Source organism: Grus americana, chromosome 1 (assembly GCF_028858705.1).
Source record: "Grus americana isolate bGruAme1 chromosome 1, bGruAme1.mat, whole genome shotgun sequence".
NCBI classification, from domain to species: Eukaryota; Metazoa; Chordata; class Aves; order Gruiformes; family Gruidae; genus Grus; species Grus americana.
The window spans coordinates 154211872-154226145 of NC_072852.1; the positions used below are offsets into that span (position 1 = coordinate 154211872).

A 14274-nucleotide genomic window follows, 5' to 3' on the forward strand; every position below is an offset into this window, starting at 1 on the left:
AGTGTAGTGATAGGACAAGGGGTAATGGGTTTAAGTGAAAAGAGGATAGATTTAGACTAGGTGTTCGGAAGAAATTCTGTACTGTGAGGGTGGTGAGGCACTGGCACAGGTTGCCTGGAGAAGCTGTGGATGCCCCCTCCCTGGAAGTGTTCAAGGCCAGGTTGGATGGGGCTTTGGGCAACCTGGTCTAGTGGAGGGTGTCTCTGCCCATGGCAGGGGGGTTGGGATGAGATGATCTTTGATGTCCCTTCCAACCCAAACCATTCTATGATTCTATTCCGTGCCACAAGATCCCAGTGCTCCTTTTCATCACCCTTGGTGTGTTCAGAAATTTGTTTCCAGAGGCTGCTGAAGGTACCTGATGCCAAGAATAGTACGTGGAAGAGTAGGAGCTGAAATAGGTTCTGCTCCTTCCCCAAGTTGTTATTCTTCAGGAGAGCCAAATAATGTTGCGTTAATTCACGAAGATGCCTGGATGTTGTGATGGTAATTTTCCACTTCAGGATTAATTCACAGTTCAAAAACTGTTAGATAAGATGGGTGAAAGAAATTTAATGCAAAAAGTTTTGACAGATCAAGAGGGATTATCTGTGACATTAAGTTAGCATACCTTAAGTTTCCAGGATCATGTTCCAAGGGGAAGTGATACCTTACAGGAGGATATGAGAGTAGAATGAACCTTAAGGATTTCTATTCAGCCTTGTGCAATGAGCACACTGCTTCCTCTGCCAGCAGTGACGCGATAGTACAACCTTGAAGATACTGTTTGGTGACTATGAAGAAATCTTTTTTACATCTTATAAACACCTTGAATAACACCATAGAGAATATTTTCTGCTTCCTTTCTGTTGGTCATCCCATTAAATTCTCATTAAAAAGCACACAGCATTCTGCACTCAAACCTCGTTTATTTTTCCTATGTCTAGCATCAGGAAAGGGACTTTGTAGGTCTTCATTGAAGACACTTTCTTCGTTTAAAGCTTATATTCTAACAGATGGGACATTCAGTGAGCCAAATAAAATGGGCTCAAATGGTGCTTAATTCCAGATAACAAGAGGGGAATTGAGACCAAACCCATTGTTTCTAAATATGACATGGATAACATAAATTACATCAATACTGACACTGTAGTATTTGCTTTAATACTTGCTATCCAGCCATTGTTTCAACTATACCAAGATCAGAGACCTTAGCAGGGTATTCCATAGGCAGTCACAAATGGGATGTGTTACTTCATGTAGTTGGTCTAAACTATAATTTCATGATGGAGAAGCGTGCCTATGGAATTAAATGCAAGAGTGTGTTTCAGGAATAACGTCCTTAAGTAGCTACACAGAATGAGGAAACTTGTGCAGTACACAGCTGCCCGTAACAACTATGGAAAGATGTCTTCAGTATGCTCATGTTCTGTTACCAGGACATGCTGCTTGAAGTCAGTTACGTATCTTTTGTTTTGAAGAGCTATTACTTCTGAATGTTCATAACCAGCAATCTCTCTTAGTTTCAGAAAATGGCTCCAATCTAGTCAATAGGTAGCCTTGCCCCACAACCTGTGGGAGTGGCACTGGGCTAGCTATCTTTATTCTGTATGTTGTCATGAAATAGTGGTATCTGCGGTACCTTTCAGCATGAACAGTTGGTCCAGTGGATAAGTTAGATTGAGCAAACTAAAATAGACAATGTGTTCAAGTGAATGAGATCTAAGCAATTACAGAGATGTTAGAGAAACAATCAAGAGTAGGTAAACTTTGGCATTTTTACCAGTATGACTTTTTAAGACTTTTGCAAACAAAGTCAAAAGCTTCACTGCATTTGCTTGAAGGTTTTCAGAGTAGTTAATAGATGCGTCCCAACTGCAGAAACTTAAGTTTCTAATCTGACGTGTCTGCCCTCCAAGACATCATCATCAGTAATACCTGTAGTATCAATGTAAAAAGTCTGTTGAGGTGAGAATGAATCCCTGTTCTTGAGCCGCTTTGTAAACAACAGAGCTGAGTAATGAGAGGTCATCAGTACATCTTTCTGCTTAGCTAGCCTTTTTACAAAACAAGCCAAATTTTGTGGTAATTTTGCCCTTACCAAAACCACCCTGGTCTATTGTCCTTTAAAGTCTATTTGCACAGGAGATTTCATATTTTCAGAGAGAGTGCAGGGAACCTGTGTTCACAGGGAAGAGTCAGATTTTGATGGCCATACCCCAAATTAGAGCAATTACTGCTTCGTAAGAGCCTAATTGTGACCAGGCATGGTACATGCACCTTACAAGAGCCTGTAAGCAGTAGAGTTGGAAGAAGAGAAATACATAAGCTGTGCTTCGCCCTTTGTCCTGGAATAGCTAAACTGGGCAGTGGGTGGGGGTTACTTAAGTGTAATTTTGTTTATACGCACACACGTGCATCTGCTGTTGGGTGCATAGTATTAGAAACACCTTCTGCCTCAAAATTAAGCAACACCAATACATGAGACACTGTGATACAAAGTAATTACTCTCTCAAATGTAATGCAAAAATTAGTTCCAAAGGCTGAAGCTGAACTTAACAGAAGTAAATCGATTGCCACTTTCAGAATATACACCAAATAGTTTGTAATTTTGACTTAGAAACATGAGCTGGTTTTTATGTCCCTTTTCCCGAAATCAATTCCAGAAATTTCCCCCTGCTTCCCTGGGCTGGTTGATGGAGGGTGGTGCACAGGGTCAAGGCTGATGATGATGCACACCAAGCCAAGTGGTGACATGGCTGTGTTTGTGGCAGCCCTAATCCTAGCCCCTCTGGTTCGTGGCCCTTGGCAGGGTGGTGTTTACACTGTGCCGACTGTGCTGCACACCGTGCTGACATGCTGTGCGCAGCCGGCAACTGGCTATCTGGGTATCATGAGTCTCAGCACGGTGGGTTTTACGTGTTCTGTGTGAGGTGGGGATGGAGGGCGTTGCCACGTGTACCCTTGAGTTGGCCAGTGTGAAACTGCACTCCCATATTTCTCTAGGTAACTAGAAAAAATGCCTTTCCCTCCCTGGATTAGAGTGATTTGAAGCCCACTGATCCTGGGTCTCCGTTAAGCCGTGTGATCTTTTGGCCCTGAGACACTAGCTATTGCTTAAGGTTCTTCAAAAACAAATAGTTTACGAAAATTTCTGTCGTGCCCAAGGTAACAAGAGCTGACTTGCAGTCTACTAAAGTAGCTCTTTATAATGTTAAGAGTGTGCAGTGTATATAGAGAAGTGTGTTAATGTCAGTGTGAGAGCAGTGCAGGGTCTGCTGGGACAGTACTGGAGCAGTACTTCAGGTGGTAGGTAAAAGATAGTGAAGTCAAGCCCATCTTGCTTACTAAAGCATTTCCCACAGCAGTCTAGCCACTTGACGGCTTTTCTCAGAAGAGAGATCTGTTTGTTCAGCTCTTGAAGGGATCCCTGGAGCAGTCTGGTATGAATTGGGGGTGGGTTACTGGGAACTGGCCCTTGGGAGTGAAAGAGGGAGCAGTCCAGCCTGACAGTAGACAAATGTGGGGCAGAAACTGATTTTTATCTGTCGGGCACACTAGCTGTAAATCCTGAATATGGGTAACTTAAATTGCTCTTTATTCAATTTGCTCTTTATTCAATTTGTTAGTACATCAGACTAATAATTGTTTGATATGTAGGTGCAAAGTCTGATAGGTACACTGGTAATTCTCCATTCCGAGGGATTAAAATGAATGTGCAAGTACTTAGCATTTACTTATTCTGCATTTGGAATCTCAAAGACGTGAGAAGCTTTCAGATGTGAAAAATTTACATTTCTTTGTAAAAAGCTTTTGCTTTAATAATCAAAGTCCTCATCTGTTTGTTGGCTGAGTTTTCAAGTGTGCACCAGTGACTAAACGTGACTTTTTTTTTTTAATCAGCTTACAGCTTTGATGGCTTAATACCAATGATGAATGGAGGAGTTGAGGACGATGCTGACAATATGCATGTTGATAGAGAGTTTGCTGTTGTATCAGGTGGGAGTGGACAGTTTCCTGTTAACTACAACAACATTCAAATGGTTGAAGACACCAAACAACAGGAGAGTACTTCTGTTGGACCAAAAGAAATTGAAATATACACTGTTTCTGCAATGCAAACTCCTTGTCGTTGCAAGAATCAATATGCATTTTATTTTTAATTTAAGCATAAAACTTAGTCCTATTTGCACATTGTTGTCTACAGTCTCGAAAACTATTGTATTGCTGTAACGCCCACTATATTGGGGGTTTAGTAGGTATCTAAAATTAGCTGTTTCATGCAATATATTGTAATGGTGAAAGAGAAGGTTTATTAGTAGTTTATTATTATTTCAGATAAACAGAAATCCACAATGGCTGTTTCACTTTTAACCTGAGGCTTGTATTACATTGTGCCTTGCTTTTAGTTGCTATAATTTCAGGTTAAAGGAAATTCAGAAATAATTTAAATTATTCATTTCATTGCCATTAAATAGATTAATTGCTAATAAAAAGACTTGATAGGGAAACATATCCTAGTGTTTATATAGCTTTGAAAATAATGTATGTTACAACGAAACTATATTCAAAATAGTTCAACAAATACTACAAAGAATAGTCTAGACATATACCATGTGTTCGAATTTGTGCAGACACAATGACCTAAGTGCAGGATCCTGCTATGGGGTTTTTTTATGTAAATAAAAGACTGGACATCACAGGTCTTAAACTAGTATTTGGAACTAACGTACCTTGGAAAACAGGTTTTGTGTTTTGTACAGATCTTCATGAAACAGAATGTTACTAGTATTAGTGAATATTAATGCTCTAAGTTTTTGGAGGGCTGCTTAATCAAGATGCTTTTGGTAACCCCAGGATGTGTGTAGTTTCGATTAAAACTGTCTTGGGTCAGCTTTTTTCATGCACTTTGTAGGTAAAGGCATGGAGTTACTATGATAGTGCATTATTACATTCAGAAATTAATTTCCTACTTTAATTTGTTCTGTGATAAATATGTTTTTGCTTTGTACCACAGATCAGGTTCACCAAAGGGAACGATAATTAATAGATATTTTAATATATTAGGAATATATATATATAAACACTACTTTAAAAGTAGACTGATATCTTCCAGTGATAATTACTAAGTGTTCTTATTTATGGAAAAATGATTGTCTTTCATAAATAAACTCTATTACTATAGGTGCTAATTTTTAACAAATAATAACATTCTATAATTATCACTAGAACTATTCATTACCTACTTCAGCATATTAACTAACAGTAGTGCCATTTTTATTAAATCTGATTTGGCAAAGCCAGCCTATAAGGATTTATTTTTAAACAGTTAAAATTTTGCACTTTTCAGTTAATAAACACTATATGAAATTCCTTCTGTGCGTTTTCATCACTGAAATATTAGCTTTGATGTCTTGATGGGTTTGGGGTTTTTTTTCCCACTTTCAGTAAGAATTTGTGGTTAGCAAGTTCAGCTGATGTGGTTATTTTAACTCATATAGAGACTAAACAGGAAACTCCAGTTAGTGCAAAAGTTACAAATCGAACCCATTTCTTGGCATTGTGTATTGCTGTATGTGAAGTATCAGTGTCGTAATCAATCTGTATTTCAAATAATATCCATGCAAAGGACTAATAGAGAACCAAACCTTCGGATTCTCCCTTGTCAAACAGTGGTACTCATTATCTGTCACTTAAACACGAACCCGGCGTTTTACAAATGTGGGAAGTCACCAACAGACTTACGGGCTCGAATTGGAAATACGCAGTAAATGCAATCCTATTTTGCACATAGGTTTATGCATTCATGTATACATAAACATATGTGCATGTATCCAAGGATAACAACGGAATGTAAAATCTTTAAATGTCACCATATAGTCCTGTAGTTTCTACGTTTGTCTTGCTCATCTTTACCAATATAGATGTAAATTTTAGACATCTGGTAGGCATTTTTAAGGCAGAATATATCACCCGTTTTTTGTGCTAGTACTTTGAGTACCGCTGCAAAAACAAATTTCAGACATACTGATGAAATCTGTTTATGGAAATAACAACTATTGTACTAATTACTAAATTCAAAGGAGAAATTGCTTTAAAACAGTTGTCAGTAGATTTTGCATGCACATTTTTAGAATTTTGTTTCCCATTACTAATTTTTTAGTCTTCTGTGCACTCTGCTGTTGCTGTTGTATGGCATTTTGCATGTGGATTGTACAGATGTTATTATAAACTTATTAAATACAAACCAGCCTAGTATGTTATCTAGCAAGCTGCTAGATAAATTGAAGTACTTTCTGAATAAAGGAACTTTGAAACATTTTATATTAGCACTCCAACATAACATTTCTCTATTTGACTTATTTCAGCGTATACTGTACTGTGAGAGTTACCACTAAAATGAAAATAAATAAAAAAGAGCCACAGATAAATTGCAGCTGAAAAATAAAAAAACCCCAACCCTTCACCGTCTCACAGACACTCAGTTCTTGTATGTACAGAATCCTTCATCCCAAGAGGGCATTACAGTTAAGGTGGAAAGATGCCTTTTATTCCACCTTTCAAAACACTGGCCAGAATGTTGTCTGCTACACTTACTTCATAGAATTAAATGAAAAAAATTCTGAGACGTTCACATTGTCTTTGCAAAGGTTAATATAGGCATATTTACACAAGGAACATAGATAGTTGCATTTTCAACATAAAAATCCATTCTGCAAGCTTACTGGTCAGCTCTCATCACTTTGAACTACCTATATTGTTATAAATAAAGAAAGGGTAGATTTATTTTCAAAGGTGTGTACGAAAATTGGGGTTTTTTTAAATGAGTATAGTGGAGACATTTTGATGTATTTCAATTTATTCTTAATTGTTGGTGACAGGTGTATTTCTTAATGCAGATATGAATAGCAGTAGCTCCATATTGAATGCACTGACAAATGGATGTGCCATCAATGGACATTTGGATTTCACCGCCGCACAACAGCTCAGTGGGATGGATGGCAGGCGTGAGGAGTGTTTAACATTAACACCTAACGGAATAATTCCCGGAATAACTTCTCCCAGTAGGCATCGAATTCATACCAGCAACGGCACCGAGGAACCAGAAAAAACCATGAATAATTCCACCGATATGTGTGGATCTCTACATCTGAATGGAAGCCCGAGTAGCTGTGTTTCTAACCGGCCCTCATGGGTGGAAGACCCTGGAGATACTTTGCACTACGGACACTATCATGGTTTTGGGGATACTGCTGAAAGCATCCCCGAACTTAGTAGTGTTGTTGAGCATTCCAATTCTGTCAAGGTTGAACAGAGATATGACAATACTGTCCTAGGCACAATGTATTTGTATCACGGTTCCTAGATGAATGACCTTTCTATCAAGCACGTAACTGAAATTGCTACCAAATGAAACCGGGGAGGGGGGATACAAAACCCTCACATAGCATTAAATTTGAAGATTGCAACTTATTGCTATTTTTACACTTTGTTTATATGAAAAGTAAACCTTTAATTTGACAGCCTTATACAATAGTTGTAGTTTGTTGCATGTATGGGGCTTATAGTGATAAAATAGGTGCTGTTATGATGGAATGTTTATTATTTTCATTTTTTTATTATGGAATGTTCTGGTTTTGTATTTTTTTTATTTCTAAGCTTGTGAACACTATCTTTCCCTTTTTAGAGCTGTTTTCCCTTTTATTAAAAACTATGTTTAACTGAATTTTGTGAAGAAAATGTTACATATGTGCATCACTTAGAAGTAAAGATTTTCCTTTTCCATATCTTCTGCTGAAGCTATGGTAGCAATATCAATGCCAGCTATCACTATGCAAGGTTGAAAGTGGCAATCTTCTGGAGCTTCTCTGACTTCATAGTTTGTACATTTGTTTGGTATAATTAGATGTTCACCTTTACATTTTTTGAACGAGTCGTTTAAAAAACGCAGAGACAAAATTGGAAGAAGTTACTGTTTCACTTTCTGTAGCGTAGAAGTGCTTTTTGTTGTTGTTGGGCTCTTTGCATTATAGAGTGGGAAAGTGAAGCTGCCTTTGTTCAGTTGCAGTTGGGTGTGCCTCAGGTTAGCTCTGAATTTGTGGCGGTTTTCTTTGGCTTCTCTCCTTTATATGTACGCTTGATATTTTACCATAGCTCACGGACCGGAGGCATGTTGGCACTGTTCTGCTTTGTACGCAGTTTAAAATTGCTGTTACTTGTTATAGGATTTGCCAAGTCAAAATATTTGAGTTTGACTGTCTTGGATATACACTTATTGTCCTTTTTTTTAACATACGCTTTGAAAATGTAATGTTGTGTACTCTTTGGGCTATGCTCACGGAAAATACGTTGTATTTAAAGCTTAATACACAAATCAAAATTCATATAAGTGCACTATATGAGCACTAATAATATAAGTTGCTGCTTTGTGTTATGATAAGTGAAGAGTGGGGAAGAATACGGTCAATGAGATAAGCCCTCTGAATTGTGTTGATTTTTTTGTTCCTGTTTGGTTTAAAAAGGGACCTTTACAAATTGGATTTAAAAAAAAATAAAGAAACATATTGCATTGTATCTGAATATTTTGTTTAGACTATTATTACTACTACTACTACTACTACTACTATTATTATTGGCAATCTGAGCAAGTCTTTAATAGTTTTTAAATCACATTTCTCCATAATCTTTCTGTGTGCAATTGTGGAATTTCTGGATTTTGTCAGTATATGGAAGCAAATGGGAACAGCCCAGTAAGTTGTCCTTGATTGAACTACAGAAACACATATGGGATATTCTGTGTATGAAGGTTGTATCAGTCTTGAACTCCAAAACCGGGTTAAAATACTGGCTGTCTGATTTTCATCAATATTTTAGCCTCCTTTGAACATTTTTAGGCAAAATGCTAGTGTCTACAGAGAAGTCAGGGTTTTAAATAGACTTTACATGGTTCACTGTCTACATACAAGATACTCGCAGCGTATTCAATTGAGAGTAGCACTGATGGGAAAATTGACCGGCCCTTTGGCAAATAGTCGGCCAGACCAGCAAAACCCCTCGGGGCCTTCTGGAGACAAACACACCATCGACGGAAGCTGAATCTCACCTGAGAAAAGCTGTTCCTGGCACGCGCGTAACCGCTTGCTCGTGCTTGAACAACTGCATCCGGGCCCTGTCCTTACACAGTTTAGTTCTGTGATGTAATGCCCAGAGGCACGTGCACTATTGCCGTCACACTAACGTGCGATATTAACTTAAACTTGTTGTAGCGTTTGGCTTGGGAATCTTTTTAGTATTTGCTGAGCTTGCTGCATACACTTGCTTGTGCTTCTTCAAATGAGTCAAAGCAACTCGTAGTTAAAAGAAGCACTGCCATCTTAACGTCTGCGGCTATACACTGATTCCTGAAGGATTTTCGTTGGGTAACAACGAAGTTTGTATGTGTCTGTTATGATGGTACATAATTTTAGGTATGTAATTTTAGCATGACAAGGTTTTTGAAATTTGTGTACATTTCGTTTTCATTCACTTGCTTTTCACATCTTTTCACCTAAAAGTACCTTGGAAAACAAACTCAAGGAGAGAACTTACTGCTTTATTTTAAAAAGCAATTCTACGTGCGCATGTTCAGCCACGCGCTAATGCAGGGACAGACTTTGAGGCCTGTATCTGTTGTCAGGCACCATGGAAGTTTATTATAATTATTAAATTCTTATTAAATGTAGAACACCGGTGAAGGCCATATGATGTAGACACACTGTGTGAGTTAGCTGCGTAGTTTCCTTTACAGCTAATGCTGCAAAAGATAGAAGTCTGTGACAGTGTGCCTCAGCCAAGAGCTGAGATGTATCATTTTTAAAGCATCAGATAATTATTTTCTAAGAATTCTGAGACTGCCTTTTTACAGCTGCTTTTTGAGACAATACATGTACTTACAGCAACGGCCATCTAAAGTCTTGTTTCTAAATTATTCCATACATCTTCAATAGAAGATGAAATAGGGAGTCACAGAATCACAGCATGGTTGATACCTACCCAAGTGTACGGTACTGTTACGAACCCATACCACTCTCACAGGAAAAAAGTTTCTTACGTTTAATTGGAATTTCCTGGTTTTCACTTTTGTCTTGTAATTTCAGATACATGTGAGCAATAAAACTCTAAAAGTAAGGAACCACTGCACTGCTGGTGGGGAAGGTGCTGCGTTAGTAGGCAAAGAACTGACATTATTACGTTGTCAAGCGTGGGATGAGGTCTACCAGGTGTGGCCGTCTCTTTCTGTATGTAACTACTGATGGCACAGACCTTGTTTTTAAATACCTTGCTTTTAAAATGCAGAGGACTTCCCTGGTTTTGCTGTGTTAGATCAGCTGATGTAGTTTAAGAAGCCTGGTAGGGCTCGCAGGTCGTCTTCAGGCCTGAATTAACAAAGTTTCAGATTCTGCAAACAGACAGCAGGACTGAAGCATTTTAATTACGCTGTGCTCCACAATTCCTGAAAAGGTTGCTGGGTTTTAAACACACGGAGTTAAATTCTCACAAGTTTTTTGTTTAGCAAGGGCAGTAGTATTGTAGGACTGTTTGTACTCTGGCCTTTAGTCCAAGTCTAGAATTTTCAAGGCTTTTATCAACTGAATGTTATTTTAGGTGATGCTTTGTCTTACCATTATCTTGGTTCTGGAAATGGTTCTCTGAAACTAAAGTTTACTTTCCATCTGCCTAGATTTAACTCAATAGAACCACCATGAATTTCATATGGAATACACTAACCAGGTATTCTCATCATCCTCCTGCTTATCTCTTTGGCTGAGACTCAATTTTGTGTGAAATTTCAGTTGATTTCTTTCCAGCTTATGGAGATGTTTTTGCCCTAATTCCCCCCAAATGTAGCTTCTTTCTTATTTTGTTTTCCAAAAACATCTGCAAAGTTTTGGCAGAAATATAAATAAGTACGGATTCAGGTAGTATTTTGATAACGCAAAACTTCTGACCAAGTAGTTGAAGTTTGGCAATGTTGGAAGAGGAAAAGAAGTGTTACGCAACTTCATTGTCATGGTTTAACCCCCAGCTGGCAGCAAAGCCCCATGCAGCCGCTCACTCACTCTCTGCCCCCCCCCCCCGCCCCGGCAGGATGCGGGGAGAGAGTCAGAAGAGTGAAAGTGAGAAAACTCGTGGGCTGAGATAAAGACAGTTTAATAGGTAAAGCAAAAGCCGCACACACAAGCAGAGCAAGACAAGGAATTCATTCCCCACTTCCCATGGGCAGGCAGGGGTTCAGCCATCTCCAGGAAAGCAGGGCTCCGTCACACATAACAGTGACTTGAGAAGGCAAATGCCATCACGCTGAATGTCCCCCCCTTCATTCTTCTTCCCCCAGCCCCTTATATGCTGAGCAAGACATCATATGGTATGGAATATCCCTTCAATCAGTTGGGGTCAGCTGTCCCAGCTGTGTTCCCTCCCAACTCCTTGTGCACCCCCCGCCCCCTCGCTGGTGGGGTGGTGTGAGGAGCAGAAAAGGCCTTGGCTCTGTGTAAGCAGTGCTCAGCAGTAACTAAAACATCCCTGTGTTATCAGCACTGGTTTCAGCACAAATCCAAAACACAGCTCCATGCTAGCTACTGTGAAGAACATTAACTCTATCCCAGCCAAATCCAGCACGTGCATACATGGTTAGCCTTTAATATTTTTAACAATTGATCCCCTGACTCCAGATAAAATGTTAGTCTAAACTTCTAACAGTTGTGCAAGAAGGCTACCATTTGAGATATATATATATATATATATATATATTAGATTAAGATGAGATGCTGTTCGACTTCAAGACCCAATGCTTTGGGTGAACTTTTCTGAATATTGGTCTTGCACCCGACTGTGATCAAATCCTGATCCTTGCTCACACTCGCATTCTATAAGCTACAAAAAGACTCTCTGTAAGTCTATTTTACTAAACTTCTTACTATCATCCTTCTGCAGTCTGAAATTGAACCCCAACTTAATATTTAGAGACAAGTTATAAATCATTAAGGAGCTTCCGCCATTCTGATTACAAATGTAATGCATCCAAAAGAGCTGCCTCACAAGACATCAAAGTCAGTCCTCAGCACAAAACAAACCTGGAACACAAAAGGAATCCTTGCTCTCCCATATGCTAAAGCCAACCAACCATACAAGCTTTTATCAGCAATGCACACTTTCTGAAGTACGGCCTTGCACACTTCTCTGCTTATTTTGTGTCCAACCAGTTTCTTCCAGTCAAATAAAAACTACACAATTCAAGGGGAAAAAAAGAAACAGCAGAACAAAAAAAAAAAAACCAAAAAACCCCAAACCCAAAGCTCTCTCACCAGCAGAGTACTCTGCCCATCTCGCTGATCCGTGCCGGCATAGCCGGTGCAGGACGTCCTTTAGAGCCCTTGACCTCCTGGGCACGTGGGGCATTAGCAGCAGAGGGCAGGGCAGCTGGACCCCTCCTCCCTTGCTGGTGCCACTGGATGTGACACACGCTGCAGCTTCCCACCGGCACCTTCAAATCCTGATTGATTTTCTTCTGGGTGTTTACTACCCTGGTGAAATTCTTTTTAATTGTGCTTTCCATGGGTCTATGTGACGAAAAAAAACACCTCCTCTGGCATTCTAATAAGTGAATGTACTTGGGTTTTGCCTGTAACTCAAGTATGGCTCCATGTAAAGCTACAGCTAAAATGAATTTTTTTGATGCTCCAGGGAGGGAGTCCTGGATGCCTTGGTTTGGGGGCAGGAGAGCTGGGGATGGAGCAGTGTTGCAGATTTCCTACAGGGATAAAAAGAGAGGAAGGGCAGGGGGAGCTTCCCATGCTGGGCAGCACCGAGAGCTGCAGCAATCCTGCTCCAGCAGAAGTGGTAGTGGAAGATGGCACCCTGGGAGCATCCCACCTCCCTGCTGCCACTGGCCTGCGGGACGCAGATCCACAGGGTAGAAATCTTTGAGACCCGGTCAAACCAAGGAAATAAAAAATAAAGTCTTGTGCAAGGAGGGTTTACTATTCCTGGCAACTGGTAACTACATTTCTGCTACGTTGCTTAATGACTCCCAGATATTTCACACCTCTCCTTCCGTTCCCGGAGTTTCCTGTCTCAAAGTGGTGACTGGCTATTTACAGGCAAGGATCAAAAGAGCTCTGTTTCAAAGCAGATGGTTTATTTTAAAACCATATCTGCCTGTAGTATAAAAAAACCCCCAAACCCACACTACAACAGTTCATAACAGTACCATATGCTTGGAGCACATATCCAAATTAAAAGCTTTGCCACATTCAAAATTGTACCTTCTCTATAGCACCCCCCAGAAAGCATAATGAATGTTATCTGTGGTATGAGAACAAAAACTAGGCATCCTTTCTCCCTCCAAAAAGCACAAGTTTTAATGAGTAGCTTCTCTTTGCTTCTGTGTGACTCAGCTACACATATAGGACTTGATAACCGTTTCCAAATCAGTAGGGATTAGCCTCAACTGGCTGACGTGCAAGCAGAAGAGACACACGTTTGACACTGGAGACAAGTCCCCTGGCTCAATCACTAATCTGACCGGTGTTCCACAAGGAAAATAACTGAATACCTAAAGCTGAACACGATACCACACTGTTAATGAACACTGCATAGTATTAATTATATTTCTTCTTGCTGGGCTAGAATTGTAAGTTAAAGAAGAAAAATAAGTTTGAGTTCCTCTTCCTGCAAAGGCAGGATGTAATCTTACTACAGAGGAAATACCACATTATTAATAGAGATCTTCTCTTGATGTTACCAAAAGGTCAAGCATTGCTTCTTAGTGCTAGCTGGTAGCTTGGTCTCACCAAAGACACGTGTGCTTTCCTGTGACAACCACAAACTTAGCAGTGTCTGCACTTTTTGCTGGATTTTCACAGAATCACAGAAGGGTAGGGGTTGGAAGGGACCTCTGGAGATCATCTAGTCCAACCCCCCTGCTAAAGCAGGATCACCCAGAGCAGGTTGCATAGGGTCACATCCTGGCAGGTTCTGAATATCTCCAGAGAAGGAGACTCCACAGCCTCTCTGGGCAGCCTGTTCCAGTGCTCGGTCACCCTCAGAGTACACAGGTTGTTCCTCACGTTCAGATGGAACTTCCTGTGTTCCAGTTTGTGCCCATTGCCCCTTGTCCTGTCACTGGGCACCACTGAAAAGAGTCTGGCCCCTTCCTCTAGACACCCACCCTTTAGGTATTTGTAAGCGTTGATGAGATCCCCTCTCAGTCTTCTCTTCTCCAGGCTAAACAGACCCAGCTCTCTCAGCCTTTC

General features: G+C 39.9%; 1 protein-coding gene across 2 annotated transcripts in view; it reads left to right on the forward strand.

Annotated features, from left to right (window-relative positions):
• ANKRD10 (ankyrin repeat domain 10) overlaps positions 1-8560 on the forward strand; it is a 39150-nt gene extending 30590 nt beyond the window's left edge. The window contains exons 5-6 of one of the 2 annotated variants that reach the window (XM_054813282.1): positions 3884-3979; positions 6862-8560. In XM_054813282.1, coding sequence (XP_054669257.1) covers positions 3884-3979; positions 6862-7346 — 581 coding nt within the window. In that variant the 3' untranslated portion in view covers positions 7347-8560. The remainder of the gene's footprint in view (positions 1-3883; positions 3980-6861) is intronic. The other variant, XM_054813284.1, reaches the window with a different exon arrangement.
• The last annotated feature ends 5714 nt before the right edge of the window (positions 8561-14274 follow it).